The sequence below is a fragment of the Hemiscyllium ocellatum genome, chromosome 9 (assembly GCF_020745735.1).
Source record: "Hemiscyllium ocellatum isolate sHemOce1 chromosome 9, sHemOce1.pat.X.cur, whole genome shotgun sequence".
In the NCBI taxonomy this organism is placed as follows: Eukaryota; Metazoa; Chordata; class Chondrichthyes; order Orectolobiformes; family Hemiscylliidae; genus Hemiscyllium; species Hemiscyllium ocellatum.
Window position 1 is genome coordinate 54,258,856 of NC_083409.1, and position 23,788 is coordinate 54,282,643.

At 40.0% G+C, this 23,788-nt stretch overlaps 1 protein-coding gene across 1 annotated transcript in view; it reads right to left on the reverse strand.

The window, feature by feature from the left end:
* The window catches only part of odr4 (odr-4 GPCR localization factor homolog), a 117,869-nt gene extending 96,688 nt beyond the window's left edge, over positions 1-21,181 (reverse strand). The window contains exons 1-4 of the mRNA XM_060829755.1: positions 21,063-21,181; positions 18,441-18,545; positions 11,563-11,705; positions 5,251-5,382 (exon numbers count right to left, since the gene is read on the reverse strand). Of these exons, the coding sequence (XP_060685738.1) occupies positions 5,251-5,382; positions 11,563-11,661 (231 nt within the window). The 5' untranslated portion in view covers positions 11,662-11,705; positions 18,441-18,545; positions 21,063-21,181. The remainder of the gene's footprint in view (positions 1-5,250; positions 5,383-11,562; positions 11,706-18,440; positions 18,546-21,062) is intronic.
* Positions 21,182-23,788: the final 2,607 nt, after the last annotated feature.

The following is a 23,788-nucleotide window of genomic DNA, read 5'->3' on the forward strand; positions in this document are numbered from 1 at the left end:
ATCCATTTCACGTTACAAAAGCCGAAATCGTCTTCACTCTTTCAAAGGTACCTTCCACTCTCCTCTGACCAAGTCCAACTTAGAAATAGAAGATGCTTGTCCAACCTTTTCAACAGTATTCCAAATGTGGAATCGAATATGCAACAGTCTTTGTAACTGCATTTACTATGCAATAGTCCACACATAACCGCTGGGTACCAACTGATTTTGGCACCATTACTATGGATGAGCTCCAGTCATTGTAACTCACTTCGATTATTTCATCTTGGAGCATGCATTCAACCTCCGTTTGAACCTGTGCCAACTTTAGAGGGTTATTCCTATAAGGATATTGCTTAATTGGAACAGCATCTCCTTTATCTAATTCATGCATAATTAGGTTAGTATTTCCCAGTTTATTTCCACATATCTCCCTCCCCATGTGGTAGTAATCTCTCTTTTAGGTCATTTTGATTTTCCTCTGCAAGGTAACTCAATAATTTATCCCAGTTTTTGACATCTTTCTCAACATCTAATTTAATTTGAGGAATGTTCAATTCAGAATCCTTTGAACTTGGCTCTTCACTTTGTGTTGTAATCAGTAACACAGTCTCCTTTGGCATTCCTTCTCTGTCAATATACCTTTTGAGCATATTCACATGACACATTCTGTGACATTTCTTTCTTTTGGGAGTCCTTATCAAATAGTTCACCTTACTCAATTTCCTTTTGACTTGATAAGGTCCACCAAACCTTGTTTTCAAAGGTTCACCTGTCACTGAAAGTCATCTCCAGTCGCAAAACTGACAGTTTTTGATTTTTTTTCTTGTCTGCTTCCATTTCATTATCAGCTGTGATACTTTAAATGCTGTCTAGCCAATCCCCTGCTCAATTTAATCATTCCTGAAAATTTGCCACACAATCCATGTGTTCTCTGAATTATGACTTAAAAATTTCACCCTAATCAATTTAGTGGCCCTCTCACTTCATACCCAAAAACTAATTCAAATGGACTGAATTCATTTGGTGCATCCCTGATCTCAAAAAGTATAAATGGAATTCCCTTGTTCCAATCATCTGGATAGTCTTGACAATAAGCCCTCAACATGGTCTTTAATGTCTGATGCCACCTTTCTGGCGCTGCCAGCGACTCTGGATGGGATGCAGAAGTTGTGAATTGTGTTATTTCAAAGCTGTCCATAACTTCCTTGAATAATTTCGATGTGGCGTTTGAACCTTGATCTGATTGTATCTCTGTGGGTAGTCCATACGTAGTGAAACATTTGAGTAATTCCTCTACAATCCTTTTAGCTGTGATACTGCATTATGGAATGGCCTCTGCAAATTTAACGGACACATCCAATATTGTCAACAAGTACTGATTCCCACTTTTTGTTTTAGGTAGGGGTCCTATGAATTCAATTTCGACTGTTGTAAAAGGTTCTTCAAATGCAGGAATAGGTATTAAAGGTGCGGGTTTTATTACTGCCTGTGGTTTTTCAATTACCTGATATGTATGACATGTTTGGCAAAACCCAACTATGTCCTTGTGCAATCCAGGCAGTAAAAATGTCTTTTTTTTTAACTTGAGTTTTTCACACCCCAACTGGTAGTTTGTGAGCTACCCACAACACTTCCTTTCTAAAACCCCCCACAATAAAACAAGATTAACTTCTGCACCTGCCTGAATATGTAGTAGTCACCATTTCCTCATCAAGAAATAATTTTTAAGATAATAGCCTTCAGAGATGCATTCGGATTCTTTTCCTGTGTATGCCTTTCGATACAATTGCTTTTTATCTTTCTGCTGTAACTCGGTTAATTTGTCTCAGGTAACGATGTCTACTGTGTCATCTATTTACTCCTGGTGTGTGTCAACCGTCTGAGCAAACCCACTTCAACTTTCTTATCTGTACTCTTTGATCTCTCCTGCTTCAACTGGTGACTTTGTGACCTTGTTACCATACAGTCAGGAAAGATTCCAGGATGTGTCCTGCAATAGATCAGTTGCCTGAGTTTCCACTGGCCATTCAACTACAATGAACAAACTATATCATTAGCAAGGATAAATTGTATTCCTGGAGCTGAGAGTTTGTCCTGTACCCCTACCACAACTTCTCCACTGTTCACTGGATACTCTAACCTCATTTTATATAACTAAGCACTTCTTGACTCATTGTGAATTCCTGTTGCTAGCACCTTTTCTGGCTGTAGTCCTTCAGAGGTACATATCTCCTCATTTGTCAGCATAACAGATTGTGGGGATCCTGTGCCTCTTAATATTGTAATCTCTTTACCTGCTGCTCCTGGCCTACACGAGCAAACTTTACCTTCGCAGGGGTATGGTTTAAGAAGATCTGGCACTTCCTCCTCAAGCAACCTCTGCCCAAATTGTACATTCTGGTGCAGTTTTCTAACCTCCATTGTGCTTCCATTACCACTCCAACAAAATTCACAGGCTTATCCTGTTTTCCTACATCTGGATTCCCAGTGGTTTTCCTAAACTCTCAACACTGATTTCATGTGACCTACTTTATTGCAGTGAAAACACCTGAGCTTTTTAACTTCTCTTTCCCCTTCAAGGGTTTCTCATTCCTCCTGTGGTAAGTTATCCTTATGATCTTCACCAAGATCTACCCTTCCCTTTCCATGCAAAGATTTCTCTTTTCCCCAGTTTCTACCCCTCACTGATTGAAATTGATTTTGGAAGCCAAACTTAGATTTATGGACCAACTCATAATCATTAGCCAATTCAGCTGATAATCTTGCTGTTTTAACGCTCTGCTCTTCCACAGGTGTTCTCACTATTTCAGGAAGTGAATTTTTGAACTCTTCAAAATAATTGTCTAAGAGAGGCATAGGATTTGCTCTATTTTTAATGCCCTTATCCACCTATCAAAATTACTTTGTTTGATCCTTTCAAACCTAATGTAGGTTTGACCAGGGTCCTTCCTTAGATTACTGAAACTTTGTCTGTGGGCTTCTGGCACAAGCACATATGCACTTAAGATGGCTTTCTTCACCTTCTCATACGCCTCAGATACTGAGGATTTGGACGCAAGTCATAGAACAGAAAACTGAACAGCATAGGAACGGGTCCTTCAGCCCACGATGTTGTGCGCAACATGACGCCAAATCCCTTCTGCTTGCCCTTGGTCCATTTTCTTCCATTCCTGACATATTCATGTGCTTATCTAAAAGTCCCTATTGTATCTGCCTCTCCCACTACCCAGCAATCCAGATTCCAAACAATTATTGTGCAAAAGAATTGCCTCCACATCTCCTTTGAACTACTCCGTCTCAACTTAAACACACTGCCCTCCGGTATAATACGTAAGAGTCTTACCTGATCAGAGGTGTGTAATAACAGAGTGGGTTCCAAGCATTGCAAGTAATATAAATACTTGGAAACGCTGGAGACAAGTACTGTGGGCGATTTGGTGATGATAAAAAAAGTCTGTTTGTGTGTAACAGCATTGCTATAAAAAGCAGAGCCCAGTTTGGGGCTTTTATGACACAGCGGTAGTGCCCCACCTTGGAGTCAGAAGACCCGGGTTCAAGTGCCATCTGCCTCAGATGTATCGTGTACCAGGTGGAAATCTACCTGCCCAAGATGTATTAGAACGATTGAAAATATCTAAACTACCTGTCAATCAGAGGAAAAAAAAACTTGTTGCTATATCTGAGCCAGGAGGCCTGCATTCAGATCCCATCTGTTCCAGAGGTGTGTAATAACATCTGTGAATAGGCTGATTGGAAGCACATGTTGTGCCGAGCATTTATCTTAATCTAAGATCAACCTAACCTACATATCCCTTAATTTACTGCTGTCCATGTGTCTATCTAAGTCGCTTACATGTCCCTAATGTCTCTGACTCCACTACCATCGCTGGCAGTGCATTCCACGCACCCACTACTCTCTGCGTAAAGAACGTACCTCTGATATCTGCTCTATAGCTTTTGCCAATCACCTTAAAATTATGACTTCTTGTGACAGCTATTTCTGCCCTGGGGAAACGTCTCTGGTTAGCTAGTCTATCCATGCCTCTCATTACAAGTCATCTCTCTTCCTTCCTTCTCTCCAGTGTGAAAAGCTCAAACTCACTCTACCTCTCTTCATAAGACGTGCCCTCCAATCCAGGCAGCATCCTGGTAAATCTCCTCTGCATCCTCTCTAAAGCATCTACATCTTTCCTATAATGAGGCGACAAGAATTGGACATAATATTCCAAGTGTGGTCTCACCAGGGTTTTGTAGAGCTGCAGCAAAATCTCATGGCTCTTAAACTCAATCCCCCTATTAATGAAAGCTAAAACACCATACTCCTTCTTAACAACCTAATCAACTTGGGAGGCAATTTTGAGTGGAGTGTGTAGTGCTGGAAAAACACAGCAGGTCAGGCAGCATCTGAGCAGCAGGAGAATCGATGTTTCAGGCACAACTCATTATGTTTGCTCACAGCATACTTAATTACCTATTGTTGTGTTCTTTGCAAATTTATCTATCATGCTTTTGTCTCCTCTGTCACCCTGCCTGGCTTTAAAAAACTGAAATTAATCGTTACAACTTAGATATAACATCAAAGTCTACTCGATTGTACTCCCAGTTGTTGCTAATTCCTGCTGATTTTTATCTCGAGCCATTAAAGATCCAAGTGATTGTTGCTCTCTGCCTGCTTTAGATTAGTCATTTGTTACTGCCATTCTCTGTCCAATATGAAATCATAATATTCTTCCTCCTATTTGTTTTTCAAATCCACAGCTTGCTGTAAGGGCACTCAACAATGATATTATTGAATGAAATTTGACACTCATGTTACCTCTAAGAGAAAATATAAAGCTTTAAATATAAAGAGCTTGTTTAGTTTGGGAATGACAAAATTAAGAAATTCATTTTTCACCACTTTTCCATAAAAGTATTTTCTTTATTCTGGCCATCCACCTCTAAAGGCTATGTCAAACATATGGTATTGCATTTAAGAATATCTTGCAGTGAGGTAGCTTTCTAAATCTCTCTCTGGCCTCATATTCCAATTCCTCCTCTCAATGTCTTTCTCTAACTCAGTGATTCTTCTACCCATTCTTAAATTTTCTCTCTCTTTCCTTTTCTCTCCAGCCAATCACATTATCTATTCTTCTCCTAAGCTTGTCTGATTTAAACACAGCACTTAGTCCTGATGAATCTTGTGCAACATTACAGGGAAAAAAAAGTGAGTTTAACTATAAACTTTCACTCCTTTGAATAAAGCAATCATTTTAATACACCACTGACCTGTCGAGCATGCTCAGACACCCACTCGATGTCACTTGCATTCATTTCATTGGGATTTTCTGGTGGAAGTTCAGCATGATCTTTAAGTGGGGTTCGAGCAGCAAATACTATGTAGGTTTTCACTGGCGTAATCTGAAAATGATCAAAAATTTGATTACCAAATTGGCACAAATGAACAAAATTAAATGGTGATCCTAAATGTGACTACATATCTTAGGGTAAAAAGTGAGATCTGCAGATGCTGGAGATCACAGTTGAAAATGCGTTGCTGGTTAAAGCACAGCAGGTCAGGCAGCATCCAAGGAATAGGAAATTCGACGTTTCGGGCATAAGCCCTTCATCAGGAATTTCTTAGGGCTCTATATTTTTCACTGCCTACTCCCGTCAAGAATGGGGTAATTACCACTTACAATTAGTTACTCATTAACTGAGTAATTAATTGCTGAAATATTTGTATCATCGATAGTCACAGGTGAGGTGCTGGAAGACTGGAGGTTGGCTAACGTGGTGCCATTGTTTCAGAAGGGTGGTAAAGACAAGCCAGGGAACTATAGACCAGTGAACCTGATGTCGGTGGTGGGCAAATTGTTGGAGGGAATCCTGAGGGACAGGATGTACAGGTATTTGGAAAGGCAAGGGCTGATTAAGGATAGTCAACATGGCTTTGTGCGTGGGAAATCATGTCTCTCAAAACTTGATTGAGTTTTTTGAAGTAAAAAAAAGAGGATTGATGAGGGCAGAATGGTACATGTGATCTGTATGGACTTCAGTAAGGCGTTCAACAAGGTTCTCCGTGGGAGACTGGTTAGCAAGGTTAGACCTCACGGAATACAGGGAGACCTAGTCACTTGGATACAGAACTGGCTCACAGGTAGAAGACAGAGGGTGGAGGTGGAGGGTTGTTTTTCAGACTGGAGGCCTGTGATCAGTGGAGTGCCACAAGGATCGGTGCTGGGTCTTCTACTTTTTGTCATTTATATAAATGATTTGGATGCGAGCATAAGAGGTACAGTTAGTAAGTTTGGAGACGACACCAAAATTGGAGGTGTACTGGACAGTGAAGAGGGTTACCTCAGATTACAACAGGATCTTGACTGAGCAGTAGCAGATGAAGTTTAATTCAGATAAATGCGAGGTGCTGCATTTTGGGAAAACAAATCTTAGCAGGACTTAGAAAATTAATGGTAAGGTCCGAGGAAGTGTTGCTGAACAAAGAGACCTTGGAGTGCACACTCACAGCTCCTTGAAAGTGGAATCGCAGGTAGATAGGATAGTGAAGACGACATTTGGTATGCTTTCTTTTATTGGTCAGAGTACTGAGGACAGGAGTTGGGAGGTCATCTTGAGGCTGAACAGGACATTGGTTAGGCCACTGTTGGAATATTGCATGCAATTCTGGTCTCCTTCCTATCAAGTTGTGAAACTTGAAAGGGTTCAGAAAAGATTTACAAGGATGTTGCCAGGGTTGGAGGATTTGAGCTATCGGGAGATGCTGAACAGGCTGTGGCTGTTTCCCCTGGAGGGTCAGGGACTGAGGGGTGACCTTAGAGGTTTACAAAATTATGAGGGGCATGGATAGGATAGATAGACAGATAGACAAAGTCTTTTCCTCGAGGTCAGGGAGTCCAGAACTAGAGGGCATAGATTTAGGGTGAGGAGGGAAAGATGTAAAAGAGATCTAAGGGGCAACTTTTTCACACAGACGGTGGTACGCGTATCGAATGAACTGCCAGAGGAAGAAGTGGTGGAGACTGGTACAATTGCAACATTTAAGACATTTGGATGGGTATATGAATAGGAAGGGTTTGGAGGGATATGGGCTGGGTGCTGGCGGGTGGAACTAGGTTGGGTTGGGATAACTGGTCGGCATGGACAGGTTGAACCGAAGGGTCAGTTTCCATGTGTACATCTGTATAACTAAGAAATGAAAGCACATAAATCCATTTTAATTGTCAATCACCACCATTCCCTTTCCTAAACAAAGTGTGACATTTCTCCCTACTCCCTGATTGGTTTTTCTTGTCTAAAGCCAACTGTGAGACGACTTAATACAGATATTAGCATTGCACAAAATAGGATTTCTCGACAGCCTTGCCAACTCAAAGCTACAACACAGAAAGCAATTTCCTTCCGCACACGAAAGAAACACAAAGCTCTGAAACTCTCATTAGAAAACCCATTTGAGAATCAGAATTAGATCAGTGAGAACATACACACAGCAAATATTTTACTGTCACATTTTTGGGTGAAGAAAAACAAGTAGGAATATTAATTTTGAAGATTTCAGACCAACAAAATAAAATAGGAAATAATGTTACAGGTTATTTGAAACATTTCTACTAAAAGCTACATCAATCCCTCAAGCAATGAAGACAAAATTCCATTTGCCTTCGTAATTACCTGTTGCACCTGCAAACCAACCTTCTACAATTCATGCACAAGGACAGCCAGATCCCTCTGTACAGTAGCATGCTGCAATTTTGTACCATTCAAATATTAGTCCTTTTTACTGTTATACCTTCTAAAATGGGTGAATTCAATTACCAACATTGTACTCCATCTGCCAGACTTTTACCCACTCACTTAAACTATCTAGATCCCTCTGCGAACTTTCAGAGTCCTCTGCACAATTTGCTCTACCACTCATCTTGGTGTCATCTGCAAATTTTGACACACTACACATAGTCCCCAACTCCAAACCATCTATGTAAATTGTAAACATTTGCAGTCCCATCACTGGTCACTGACCACCAACCAGAAAAGCACTCCTTTATCATTTGCTTCTTGTTAGTTAATTAAACTTCTTATCCATGCTAACACATTGCCCATAATGTCGTGCTATATCTTATGTATTAACATTTTGTGCAGAACCTTGTTAAATTCCTGTCGGAAATCCAGATACACCACATCTACCAGCTCCCCGTTGTCCATCGCACTCCTAATATCTTCACAGAACACCAGTAAATTAGTTAACTATGACCTGCCTTTCATGAACAATGTTGCCCAACTGGACAATTTCTATCCAGATATCTAGCTATTTCTTCCTTAATGACAGCTAAAGCATTTTTCCCACTACAGAAGTTAAGCTAACTGGCCGATAATTCCTCATCTTTTGTCTTCTCTTTTTTGAAAACAGTGGTGTTCAATTTGCTGTTTTCCAATCTGCTGGAACTGTCTCAGAGTACAGAGAATTTTGGAAAATTACTATGAGCGTATTTGCCATTTCTCCCACTATCTTTTTTAGTCCCTGGGATACATTCCAATCAGGGCCAGGAGACTTGTCTACCTTTAGCTCCATGAGCTTGCCCAACACCAGTTCTTTCATGATAATACTCGTTTCTAGGTCCTCACTTACCTTAGTCTCCTTGTCGTCAATTACTGGCCTGTCACTCCCGTCCTCCACTGTGAAGACTGACACAAAACACCTGTTGAATGCCTTGACTATTTCCTCATTTCCTATTTTTAAATTTCCCTTCTCCTCCTCTAAGGTACCAATGTTTATCTTTGCCACTCATTTTCGTTTTATATATTTGTAGAAACTTTTGCTATGTCTTTATATTCTGTGCTAATTTACTCTCATTACCTATCTTACTTTTCTTCATAGCTTTTTTGTGCTGTTGACCTTTAAAGCTTTCCCAATCTTCTTCTTTTCCCACTGGTCTTTGCCACTTTGTATGCCTCATCTTTCAATTTGATAGCCTCCCTTAGTTCCTTAGGCATCGATGGCTGATTACCCCGTTTCCTACAGTCCTTCCTTTTCACTTTTGCTGAGCACTTTGAAAAATTGCTTTGGAAGTCCTCCACAGTTCCTCAACTGTTCCACCATAAAGTCTTTGTTTCCAGTCTACCTTAGCCAACTCCTCCCTCATCCTATTGCAGTCTCCTTTGTTTTAGCACAGGGCCCTGGTTTTGAATGCTATCCTCTCACTTTTCATCTGTATTCTAAATTCAAGTATAGTGTGATCCCTTCTTGCAAGAGGATCCCTAACCATGAGATCATTAATTATTCCTGTCTCATTACACAGGACCAGATCTAGGATAGCTTGGTCCCTCGTCAGTTCCATTTACATAGTGTTCAAGAAAATTAATGCTGATACATTCAACGAACACCTCCTCAAGGCTGCCTTGACCGACCTGGTTCAACCAATTGACATGTCGATTAAAATCCCCTGTGATAATTGCCGTATCGTTTTTACAAGCATTTGTTATTTCTTTGTTCAATGCCTGTCCCAATGTGACGTTATTGTTTGGTGGCCTATAGACTACTCCTATCAGTGAAGTTCTTCTTAGAATTTCTAATTCCCACCCAAATAGATTCAAACTTATTCCCCCATAAAACCTATATCATCAGAATACTGAAAGGAAAAAACTCACAGAACACTGAACGGACTCTCAGAACACTGAATAGACTCTCAAACTCTTAACATTTGCTCGGGTCTGCGTTTTTGTTTTTGCTCCTGTTTACCTATTATTTACTATCTATGGTACTTAACTATGTAATCTGCCTGTATTGTTCGTAAGACAATGCTTTTCACTGTGCCTCGATACACGTGACACTAAATTCAGTTCAATTCAATTCATCTCTCACTATGATATCATCTTTAAATATCAGAGCTGTTCTGCCTCCCTTTCTTTCCTGTCTGTTCTCCCGAATAGTCTGTTCCCCCTGGATATTTAATTTCCAGTCGCAACTATCCTGCAACCATGTCTTTGTAATGGATACTAAGTCATGCTTATTCATGATGATTTGTGTCAGTGACTCATCTACTATATTTCGAATGCTACCAGCATTCAGGTATGATTTGGAGATGCTGGTGTTGGACTGGGGTGTACAAAGTTAAAAATCACACAACACCAGGTTCCAGTCCAACAGGTTTAATTGGAAGCATACTAGCTTTCAGAGCGCTGCTCCTTCATCAGGTGATAGTCTTCAGGTAGCATTCAGGTAGAGTGCCTTTATGCTAGCTTTTCTACCTTCTTTTTGATTCTAACATCTCCATTGATAATATCTTCTAAAGTTTCCTTCTTTTTAACTTCTTTCACAGTCTTCAATGTAGTTAAACTCTTCTGCACATGTTAGTCTGCTGCTTTCTTTTCTGTTTACCATTATATTTCCTGTCGTTTTCCCCTTTCCTCTGCTCCCCATGCCCCCAGAATTCACTGGTGACCATCCTATTTATCCTTTTCACTGGAAGACTGGTTCCAGATTGGTTCAGGTGGAGACCATCCCAATGGTAATGATCATTCCTTTTCCAAAATTGATGCCAATGCCCCAAGAAATGGAACCCCTCTTTCCCACATCACTCTCTTAGCCCCATGTTTACTTCCCCAATTTTCCTATCCCTATACCAATTTACACATGGCTCCTGAAATCCAGATACCTCTCTCTTTCTCCTGCATGTACTCGCAGAGTTTGAAGCTCAGATTCAAGCTCATCAACTCTGAGTCAAAGTTCCACAAGCAACCAGCACTTGCTGATGTTTGTAATGGAAACTGTCAGCTTCCACATCATATAGCTACAGCACATCACCGGACCAGCCATCGCTACTTAATTACCTTATTAATTTATATAATTAATATATCTTTACTGAGTTCTTTTTAAAATTTAGTGCAGATTTCCTACTAGCCAATCAGGTCACAGCTTCCCTGTGATGTCACTCCATGTTTTTCTCACAGCTACAATGTGCTCAGAGCTCAATTCGTTTCATACCGCACTCACTCTGTTCCCTGTAGACTAGGCTGCAATTCCCGATATCAGTTAGTTTTATACTGTTCTCACTCTGCTCCCTGCAGACGAGGCTACGAGGTTAAGTTCAGTTAGTTTTACACTCACTCTGTGCTGCTGCTCTGCCCTCCGACTGCTTCCTGTACTCTAGGTGCAGAAAGTTGCAAGATTTGGCTGCTGTGGAACAGTCTTTTGAAAGTAATGTAGTACACAGATATATAGGATGAATTTTACATGCAAAGCAAAATTGCCAGTCTAAAAAGTCTAGATGACACATTTCTTTACTCAAGTGTTCTGAACACATAGTAACAGAGAATGAACAGGAGCTCATGTGAATTCACTTAAAATACACTTTGTAAAGCACACTCTCCCAAGCCCAGAGGCGCTTCTGATGTCACTCATTACACTGTGTTGGTATATACTCAGCATTTTCAATCATAAAGGAATATTAAAAACCCATACATTTTAAATGGTTTGTCTTGTTTAGGTGATAGATGCAAGCTCATTATTTTGTCCCAAATAAAGTCTAGATTTAAAACCAGTTAATCAAACTTAACATGTTCGTTGAATATTGTAAGTTTGCTTACCTGCCCTAATAAAATACCAGTTGTTCCATATCGCTCTTCCGCTTTCAGTTTTTTAAGATACTTCTCACTGTATTCCCCAATGACGTAAGATCTTCCCATGGTGTCACTGGTCCAAATCACACACAAAGAAAGGAATCTACACTCTTATATTTAGACAGACAAATAATATGTTTAGAGTATTAGGCTTAAACCACCGATGATGAAAAAAAACAAGTTTTAGAGGACTAGAATTAAAATCTTCATTTTGTGAAATATCAAGACCAATGTAAAATTCAAAAAGGTAACTAACTTACTGTTTCTGATATTCTGATTACTTGTGAATTCTGATACTTATTTGCAGCAATAATTCTAAACGTCCATATTTGCGACGTATTTTGTTTCTCACAATATCAAGTTTCAGATAATTATGGAATTAAATACATTATGATGCAACCTTACCTGTCAGTCTTAAATAACAAGAACTGAGAATGCCCTAATAGGAAATCAGCTTGAAGTAGCTTTAACATTTTAAAGAAATTTTGCAGTTGAGTTTTTGCTGGTTACATCAGCTCAATCCACGTTCAATCTGCCCAAACAGCACAGGGAATTTTATACACAACATACTGAACCATTAAACTCTTTTTTTTCCTGGTATTTTTCATACTGGATCAAGATTCAAGTTGCCTGAATTGACCCACAAAACAAGTTGAAATTGCAAAATTTTGCTGATTCAGGATGGATCTTCAACGTGTAATCCTGACCTAATAAAATGCTATTGATCAGATATTCTTCTGTTTCTCTCTATAGAAATGCTGCCAGAGCAATTAACAACATTTTGTTTCTAATGCAAATTTTGAGCATTCACAATATTTTACAAATTGACATAATCACAAACATCAGTAGGCATTTTTCAAAAGCTTTTTTATAACGAGAACTTTTAATTCATGAAGATGCTGTGACCTCCACTGAACTAGTACATGATTCAGAATCATTTTTTGATGCAATTTTTAACTACTTTAAATTGGGTTACTCACCACTGGAAAACAAACTACTTTGTTAAAAAAAATTATTTTTTACTGATGAAACTTCAAAGGGAATGTTTGTTGGATTACTATCTTAGGGACGTACAAATCGGCATGGATCTTCAAGTAGAGAGTTGAACGCATGGCCCATGGTTCAGGAATTTTATTCATAAGGTACTTGTGACAGTGTTACAGAAAGAGGGAAGTTTTTTTTGGGCTGGCCTCATTCCAACAAAATTCTCCATGTTCTTCATTAGTAACAATACTCATGGCACCCAGTACTTTGACCTGCATGCCAATCAGGGGTCTCCTGCATGCTGGCCATCAAATTCTTCACCTAAACTGTGCAGCTGTATTTGTCTGCCACCGCACGTTCAGTGTGTTGGCAAACAGATCACCCTTTACCCCTGATGTAGCTGCAAGCCACTAGTGCCGAGATGCCACATTTTGATTCAAATTCGATATTAGCCTCTAAAATGTGTACAGTATTGGTATCCGGATTGCTAGCTAACAGTGTTAGATCAACTGACAGGCTCTCTTCCTCAGAACAGTGCTGTTGCTCTTGCTCTTCTTGACCTCCTGCTACTGGACAACTGGAAGTCTGTAAGTGTCTGGAAACAGGAACTCAGAATAGTTGGCATGAGGAAAGTGTGAAGGAGTTGGAATCAGTAGGTCCATTGCCACATCAGAAATAGTTTGCTCATTAAGCCAGACAGCAAAATGAATGTGCACTGACAGTTGAGAAGCGGCGTAATGCAGGAAAATGTCACCATTCGCAATGTTCTCAGGAACATCAACTGGCCCCATGATGCAGAAAACCATCTTCTTAGTCAAACTCAAGAACTGCTGGTTCTGCTCTGGTCACTTCTGTTGTGCATCATCTAATTCTCCAAGTGAGAAGTCAAAATGTCAGTGTTTCTGCCACATCATGTTGAGGTGATGTCCTGAATAACTAGACACAGCAAGAGATGGGTGAGAGGCTGACTGCATTGGTAGGTGCGTGAGGATCAAGTGGAACATATTGCTGTTCAAGGTGAGTCCTGAGTTTCAAGAGGTGTTGCGGGATGAGTATTGGGTGTGTGTCAGGCTGGTGATTTGATGGGTGCACAATGTCATGGCAAGCAAAATACATCCACTAACATTGACCACTTACATGAGGTCATGAGAGCTTTTCTGGCTCGACTAACTGATGCTTAGGTGTAGATTCCAATCGTTGGCCCTCCTTGTCACCTGCATTCACTTCCTTGAGGGTTGTCCTTCAGGGCCTCCTAATCATCTGTAAACCCCTATTGTATCCTTCCTCCAACCCATCTGCTTCCAATGGTTCCAACATCAAATCTTCAATTATGATTCCATTTGTTTACCCTGTTGTTTATTTTGCAATAGTTTACATTGCAACAACCTTATTATGTGGCTTTCCTTTAAATAGAAACTGCTTTTAAGTAAAGCAAGGTTCCATCAGTTCTGCAAGCATCATTGCCGAGTCCTCCCTATTGTGAGCTTGGCCTTCCATATATTCAGGAGTAGAAAGCAGCATAGGAGCCACTCAGGTCAACGATGCATTCATTCGGACGATACCTGAATCATGTCCCTCGTGATCTGAATGGGAGCAGGCAGGTCAAAGATCATGCTGAAATAATGGATATGGGTATATGGTGGAAAAGTGTCTTTGGGGTCAAGGATCTACTGATTATCTTTATTGATGGCAGGGCAGGCTCATAGGGCCTTATGACCTATTCATGCTCAGATGTCTTAGAGATTTAACTGTCACATTTTCCTGAATATGCCGATAGTGAAAACTCTATCCCGTGTTATGTTGTTGGTAGCTTTTTTCAACATTGATACAGGCACAGTAAAATGAGCATATTGCAATAATACAGCTTCTTGTTCATTATTCTCAAACCAGCTTTTTCATATGTAACATGCTAGACAAGGATTATTTTTAGAAAAGGAGTTAAAATAATTCTCATATATTCAATCTTTTTGACAATGACATGGATGATTACCTGAAAACAATCTCAGATGAGGAAGGTACAGAAGAACCAAATTAGGGAAAAAGAAGAAAATATAACAAGAGGGGAATCTTACTCTTACGACAACAAAGATTATAATGAATTTATTTTTGAAGTAATAGCAATGATATTCCATCTAGTCAGTAGCATAAAAGCCCAGTAAGAATGAGTTGGATTCAAAATTAATTGAACAGCAGGGAGCAAAGGGTAATAGCCAGTGGGTGGCTTTAAGCCTGGAGTACTGTTTTCAATGGGGATTTCACAGGCTCAGTATTAGATCGCTTTCTCTTCGTCATATATATCAATGATATCAACTTAAATGTAGGGGTAATGATTAAGTAGTTTGCAACTGACAAAAAAATTGACTTTCCTGATTGTTGATGAGGAAAAAAGCTGTAGTTTGCAAGAAAATATTAATAGGTTGGTCATTTGGGCAGAAGATTAACAACTTGGTGAAGTGTAATGAAATGCAATTAGGAAGGTCAAATAAGGCATGGTATAAGAATGAAATAAGTCATTGGCTACTGAGAAGTATAAAGGAATAGAGGAACTTAGACTGCATGCCCAAAAATCCTTGGATGCAAACTAAAGATAAGTAGTGATTAAAGGGTGAGGTAGTCCTGTACTGGTAGGCGGAGGTGGTGACGCAGTGATGATATTATTGAACTAGTAATCTTGAGCCTCGGGTTAGCATTCCGGGGACGTTGTTCAAATCCCACCATAGCAGATGATGAAATTTGAATTCAACTTAATAAAGATCTGGAACAAAAAAAGAGCTAACCTAATAGCAATCATTGTCAGTTATAGAATCATAGAGATGTACAGCACGAAAACAGATCCTTTGGTCCAACCCATTCATGCTGACCAGATATCCCGACCGAATCTAGTCCCACCAGCCAGCACCCGGCCCATAACCCTCCAAACCCTTCCTATTCATATACCTATCCAGATGCCTCTTAAATGTTGCAATTGTACCAGCCTCAACCACTTCCTCTGGCAGCTCACTGCAAACACATACCACCCTCTGCGTGAAAAAGTTGCCCCTTAGGTCCCTTTTACATCTTTCCCCTCTCACCCTTACCCTATACCGTCTAGTTCTGGACTCCCCCACTTCAGGGAAAAGACTTTGTCTATTTATGCTATCCATGCCCCTCATAATTTTGTAAACCTCGATAAGGTCACTCCTCAACCTCTGACACTCCAAGGAAAACAGCCACAGCCTGTTCAGCCTCTCCCTATAGCTCAAATCTTCCAACGCTGGCAACATCCTTGTAAATCTTTTCTGAACCCTTTCAAGTTTCACAACATCTTTCCGATCGGAAGGAGACCAGAATTGCACGCAATATTCCAACAGTGGTCAAACCAATGTCCTCTACAGCCGCAACATAACCTCCCAACTCTTGTACTCAATACTCTGACCAATAAAGGAAAGACTTCTTTGTTCAGCAACACACCCTCAGACGTTACCATTAAGTGTATAAGTCCTGCTAAGATTTGCTTTCCCAAAATACAGCACCTCGCATTTATCTGAATTAAACTCCATCTGCCACTTCTCAGCCCCTGGTCCATCTGATCAAGATCCTGTTGTAATCTGAGGTAACCTTCTTCTTTGTCAAACAAAGCCATCTAGTTCACTAATGTCCTTTAGGGAGGGGAATCTATCACCCTTACATAGTCTGGCTTACGTATGTCTCCAGGCCCACTTCAATGTAACTGATTCTTAACTGTCCTCTAGGAATGGGCAATAAATGTTGTCCTAGCCAGCAATGCCCACATTCCGCGAACAATTTTTTAAAAAGCCACATAACGCACCTTCTGCTTTTAGCTAAGGCAAATGTAAAAGTAAAGATTTTATGCTAGAACTGTGCAAAACACCAGTCAGGTCACAGAATACCACATAAAATTCGAGCCATTGCATTGTAAAAATAAGTGAAAACGCTGATAAGGTACAGTACAGATCTAAGAGGACTGATTGAATAGATCTGAGTTGTTTTCTTTGTAATAGAGAAGACCAAGGGGAGATATAATTATGGTATATAAAATTATTAGAATTATGGATGCAGTAGATAGGGAAGACCTATTTGCTTTCGCAGAGAATAACCAAGATACAGAGAGTTAAAGGATCTGGAAGAAAGACTTGAAGGGAGTTGCAAAGAGATTGTTTCACTCAAGACATTGGAGGAGGTCTTGAACACAAAGTCTGAAAGATTCAGTACAAAAAAAACTATCTGGGTATGTACTGAAAGTGGCATGACTTACAAGGTTACGACCAAGCGATGAACTGTGGTAATGGGTTGAACAGCTTTTTTTGGGGTTCGCATGGAAATTATGGATTGAATTACTTCTTTATCTGCCACAAAGGAAAGGGACTCATTACTGTGTGCACGTGGCCAGTGGAGTGTTGGGAATGATAGGTGAAAGGCAATCGCAGAGGTTGTTGGAGGAGGGAGTGTCAATGGAGGAGGAAGAGCTTTCCTGAGTTTTCTGTCAGCAGGGAATTTGGAAAGCACGGTTGAAAACTACCTTTTCTTCATAATTCTTTTCAGAGGATGTGGGCTTTGCTGGTTTGGTCAGTGCTTACTGTCCTTCTCTCACTATCTGCAAGAAGGGGTTGTGAGCTACTTTCTTGAACCATTGCTGTCCATTTGATGTACGCACACCCACAAAACAAACAGGGAAGAATTTCACAGTTTTAATCCAGCAACAGTGCACAACAGTGACATATTTCCAAGTTAAGATTGTGAGTAATTAAAAAAAAGTTAACAGTTTTTTTTAAAAGTCTACTATGCCTGAAAAACAAGTACTTTCTCATTATTGCTGTTTGAGAGATTTACAAAACAAATACATTGTTTGATTACCTTCTGATTAATTATGTAATTTGAACACTTGGTTAAGATTATGGACCCACAATTCCACACTATTTTTTAAAATAATATTTCTATGCTTTTATTTTAATTAAGTTCTCATTATTCTAATTTACTAACAATATGGACAGATACCAAGGTCATTACATTTCATGCTATTATACCATAGCTGAGTTAATACCACATAATCCTTTCTTCACAGAAAAAACAGACAGGTATTTTGACACTTACCAGTATTTATTCAAGTCACCCTTTGTTACCTTGTTGTTTGTTTTAGAGCTGCTGCCTGCAGCTACTTTGGAACAGATATTCTATGTAGAACTCCCTTCCTGTGACAACATAAAGTTTGACTCCAGTGACATCATGAATGAAGAAAAGCTGCCCATAATTCAATATCCCCCAAAGGAGTTAAACTTCACAAAGTTAAAGAAGTGAAATTCTACAAAATAATCTGTTTTGAGAAACTCTAGCAACAGCTTTAAAGCATACAAGATAGTAACAATGGGATTTACAGACATCAATCTCTTTATCACATCTAGGATTGCAGCAAAAATAGACCCCATTTGCTCTAAACAGTTATTTCATTGATATGTTAAGTTCACAGAGGAATCATGTGCAGTTACATGTAGGTCATTTAAATCTCCAAAACACTGAGCAACCTGTTCATTTTTGGTCATGTGAAAAATCCAAAATAATGGGTATAATAGATGTTATAGATATAAAATGGTATAAAAGTATACAGATATCACAAGGAAAAGAAAAAACTAGCATGCTTGGGAGTTAGAAGCTTAAAGAGATGAGCTTTTCCCATCCGTAACTTTTACACTTTTGTGACCATTACAGGGAAGATTTGCAAAATCATATTTAGAGTTATCTAGATGTAAAAACTTTCACATTGATCCCCATTAGTTACACAGGAATTACAAACTAAAAAGATAAATTTAAAAGAATAATGAACTGCGCACATTTATTTTGATAGAAACGCTGATATGTACATCTACCTTAGTATACTTCCTTCGGAATGGTTACAGTGCTTGATTTCCTGAACATAAGAGATTCCAGAAGCTCCACAAGATACACATTCTGTTTTGATAGGAATGGAAATTCTAGGGAAAAACAGATTGAAAGTGAAATATATGTCCAGAAAAAAAAACTAGCAAGGGAAGAACTCTAGATTAAAAATGTTCAATAGTAATTTTACCAGAAAACATGCATACCTGAGCTTTTCATTAAATTAGAAAGATGGGGGATTTCAGCTCCAAAAAAGGTCTACCAAAGTTTTCCTAACAATATTTTATTGATTTTCATACTTCATGGTCTAAGAGACAGGCAGATGTCACTCAACAAATACTTTGGGGATGGAAAAATACTGAAGGCACTTTGTAGTATAGATAAATCAATCACAAGATAAATGGAACAGTATTTCTAAACGAAATTGGATATTGAGCATACAAGACAGTACCTTTATTGCAAATGTAAATGCCAAATTATTGCAAAAAGGATGTTGCATTGCAAAGGCAGTTTCTGGTCAGGTTAGTACTCAAATTGAGAATTCACCTCTCACTTCCAGGTGACCCATGTTTAATGCTGAAATGTCAAACATTTATTATCTATAGTAGAGTCTTTAGAAATGTTTCTTTTAAAAACTTAAATACATTTAAGAAAGTTGTAAAATATGTATAATGTTTTGAACAAAAGTGAAAGATTTTTGATAGTTGCCACAAAGCTAATTTGGAAGCTAATTTGAAGTTACCATAATCCGGAAAACATAATCCCAGCCAAACGTAGCAGCTGAAAACGTGTTGCTGGTCAAAGCACAGCAGGCCAGGCAGCATCTCAGGAATAGAGAATTCGACGTTTCGAGCATAAGCCCTTCAAGGGCTTATGCTCGAAACGGCGAATTCTCTATTCCTGAGATGCTGCCTGGCCTGCTGTGCTTTGACCAGCAACACGTTTTAAGCTGTGATCTCAAACGTGGCAGCACAGGTAACTGACAGTAATTGTTTTGCAGGTCAATCCATAAAAAAAATGATAATGACTATCGATACGCAGAAAATTCAAAGAATAAAATTCATGGAAATAATCTATTTTTGTTCCCCAGAAGTCTCCCTTTTACTATCCATTTATGAGGTTATACTTTCAATTTAAAAGTGATAAGCTTACATTTGTAGAGTGCCTTTTAGAACCACAAGCACTTTACAGACAATTAACTACTTTTGAACTGTAGTCACTGTTGTAATGTAACAAACACCACCAATTTGCACAAAATAAATTCCAATGTACAGCATAGGAATGACCAAATTGCTTGATTTTGTAATATTGACTGGGGGTTAAATATCAGCCAGAAAAACAGGCATAACCTCATTGCTCAAAATAGTACCTTGGGATTTTTTAGGTTCATTTGGCAGGGCAAGCAGTGCCTTGGCTAATGATCTCATCTAAACAATGTCATAAAGTCACAGAGTTGTACAACATGGAAACAGACTCTTTGGTCCAACTCATCCATGCTGACCAAGTATCCCAAATCAATCTAATCCCATCTACCAGTATTTGGCCCATATCCCACTTAACCCTTCTCATTTATGTACCCATCCAGATGCCTTTTAAAATGTTGTAATTGCACAAGCCTCCAGCACTTCCTTTTGCACCTCATTCCATACTTGCACCAGCCTCTGCGTGAAAAAGTTGCCCCTTGGGTCCCTTTTACATCTTTCCACTCTAATCTTAAGTTTTGGATTCCTCTACCATGGGAAAAAGACTTTGACTATTCATGCTATCCGTGGCCTTCATGATTTTATTAATCTCCAAGGTCACCCCTCAATCCCTAACACCCCAGGAAAGATAGTGCCAGTCTATTAAGCCTCTTGCCATAGCTCAAACCCTCCAACCCCAGCAGCATCCTTGTAAATCTTTTCTGCACCCTTTCAAGTTTAACACCCATCTTTCCCATAGCAGGGAGACCAAAGTTGAAAGCAGTTTTCCGAAAATGGCCTAACCATGGAGTCACAGATGTCATTTCTAGGAGCTCAGCACTGGACTGTCAGTCAACCTTTGGGTAATTTTGGGCCAGCCACGGATTATGGAATAGGGTAGGGTAGGATAGGATAGTCAGGGCAGTGAATAGTGGCTGCAAACCTACAAGTCTGAGAGAATGCTGTAAAGTTTAAAAGTGACACAAGTTAGTACAAGGTCTCCCCGTGACCCCTAGGGGAGGGGGACGGGCTACAACACCTTATGATGTCACAGGGAATTGTGACTTCACAGTCAGGACGTCATTTCAGGAGATGTCATCCAACAAACTGCTTCCAAACAATAACCGGTCAGCAAAGTAAGAATCGGAAAACTAACCAAATAATAATAAAGTAACAGGCGTTTGCATCTTTATGACCCCCCTTCCCCCCTCTCATCTGATTGCTGGACGATGTTGTCTAGGCTTTCCAGCCCCGATGAGACAATGTTTGCGCTGCGCAGCTGGGAGGAACAATTCATCCCCTGTCCTCGGGCCGTCCATCCACCTGACCTTTCAATAAGTTTAACGCAGCCCAGCCCACCATACTACTACCACTACCACTACTACTCCTGCTGCTGCTGCCGCCGGTAAAGTACCGTGTCTGTTCTCGTACCGATTTCTTTTTTTTCTCTCTCTCCCTCTCACACACTTTATTTCGTAGCGACCCTTTTTTTCGATCAGATTTCGCCGCTACGGCTCTCGGCCAATCAGCGCAGACTGGCCCACTCTGATGACGTGTCGCGGCCTAACTGCCCGGAGCGCGCGGCGGAAAGCCGCCGCTGACGGTTGGTCGCGCGCACTTTGCGCGTTCAAATCAAAACGCGCCCTCCACGACCTAAACGCTAAGTAGGTACAATGGTGTTTCCAATTCAAACTCCATTACAACAACACAAATGTATTAGGATCTTGATTTTTTTTGACAACTTTAATGCCAGGTTCAAAGACTTGAGCACATAAAATTCCTGCTGCCTTTCAGGTGAGATTTTAAACTCAGGTACAAATTTTTCCCTTAGATGGAGCGAAAAGATCCCTTTCCGATGAAGAAATTACTGTGGCGTCTTGAGAAATATGTACCAACCAACATAGTCTCTACCATCACAAAGTAGTTTAGCGGGTGATTGAATTTGTGCTTTAATTACAAGGTAAACTGGGGAAGAGTTAAAAATCACAACACCAGCTTATAGTCCAACAGGTTTACTTGGAAGCACTAGCTTTCAGAAGGCTGCTCCTTCATCAGGTGGTTGTGGAGAATAAGATTCTGTAGATTAGAATCAGTTTGACCATAGTGGCACAGCCTCACAGGGAAACCCACACCTTCAATACATTATCTGGGCCAACATGTCCCCTTTTGTTAAAATTCACTTGAGATTCTAACTTTTTTTTAAAAGAAGTTTTGCGATTTACATATGAAAGAACTGAAACCAACATAGTTAAAAATCACACAACAGCAGGTTGTAGTCCAACAGGTTTAATTGGAAGCACACTAGCTTTTGGAGCGACGCTCCTTCATCAGGTGATCCTTCATCACCTGATGAAGGAGCGTCGCTCCGAAAGCTAGTGTGCTTCCAATTAAACCTGTTGGACTACAACCTGCTGTTGTAATTTTTAACTTTGTACACCCCAGTCCAACACCGGCATCACCAAATCGAAACCAACATAGTCATTATAAGAGATGAGAGACTTAAAAACAATCCAGGTGTTTTTCAATATATAATTTCAGTTATATCACACTGTAAACATTTGCTATAAATTGTGTCTGACAATGTTATTCTCCACAACCACCTGATGAAGGAACAGCGTTTTGAAAGCTAATGCTTCCAAATAAACCTGTTGGACCGTAACCTGGTATTATGTGATTTTTAACTTTGTACAGCCCAGTCCAACACCAGCGTCTCCAACTGGTGAAGAGTCAGTTTGGCATTTCAGGAAGACCTGAAATGTGCAATATTAATTCAATAGTTAACTCTCGATCATCACAAACACAAATTATCTGGTAATTATCACTGCTGCCTGTGAGAGCTTGCCATTAAACAAGTTTCTGTGTTTCCTACACTACAAAGATTATAAGACATGGAGCAGAAATTGGGCCATTCAACCCATCGAGCTTGCTCCACCATTCAGTCATGGCTAAGTTTCTCCACCCCATTCTTCCACTTTCTCCCTGCATCTCTTGATCCTCAAGAATCTATCTATCTCAGACTTAAATATACTCAATGACTTGGCCTCCATAGCCTTCTGTGGCAATGAATTCCATTGATTCACCACTATCTGGCTTAAGACGTTTCTCCTTAGCCAATTAGTCTAACCTCGGTTGTTGATAAAATTCTAGAATCCATCATTAAGGATGAGGTTTCTAAATTCTTGAAAGAGCAGAGTCTGATTATAACAAGTCAACATGGATTTAGTAAGGGGAGGGCGTGTCTGACAAACCAGTTGGAATTCTTTGAAGAGGTGACAAGTAGGTTAGACCAGGGAAACCCAGTGGATGTGGTCTATCTAGACTTCCAAAAGGCCTTTGATAAGGTGCCACACGGGAGGCTGCTGAGCAAGGTAAGAGTCCATGGTGTTTGAGATGAGCTACTGGTATGGATTCAGGATTGGCTGTCTGACAGAAGGCAGGGAATCGGGATAAAAGGTTCTTTTTCGGAATGGCAGCCAGTGACAAGCCGTGTCCCGCAGGGTTCAGTGTTGGGGCTGCAGCTGTTCACATTATATATTAATGATCTGGATGAAGGGACTGGGGGCATTCTAGCGAAGTTTGCTGATGATATGAAGTTAGGGGGACAGGCAGGTAGTACTGAGGAAGTGGGGAGGCTGCAGAAGGATCTAGACAGTTTGGGAGAGTGGTCCAGGAAATGGCTGATGGAATTCAACGTGAGCAAATGCGAGGTCTTGCACTTTGGAAAAAAGAATAAAAGCATAGACTACTTTATAAACAGTGAGAAAATTTGTAAAGCTAAAGTACAAAGGGATCTGGGAGTGCTAGTCGAGGATTCTCTAAAGGTACACATGCAGATTGAGTCCGTGATTAAGAAAGCGAACGCAATGTTGTCACTTATCTCAAGAGGGTTGGAATATAAAAGCACCGTTGTGCTATTGAGACTTTATAAAGCTCTGGTTAGGCCCCATTTGGAGTACTGTGTCCAGTTTTGGTCCCCACACCTCGAAGGACATACTGGCACTGGAGCGTGTCCAGCGGAGATTCACACGGATGATCCCTGGAATGGTAGTTCTAACATATAAGGAACGGCTGAGGATCCTGGGATTGTATTCATTGGAGTTTAGAAGATTAAGGAGAGATTTAATAGAAATGTACAAGATAATACATGGCTTGGAAAG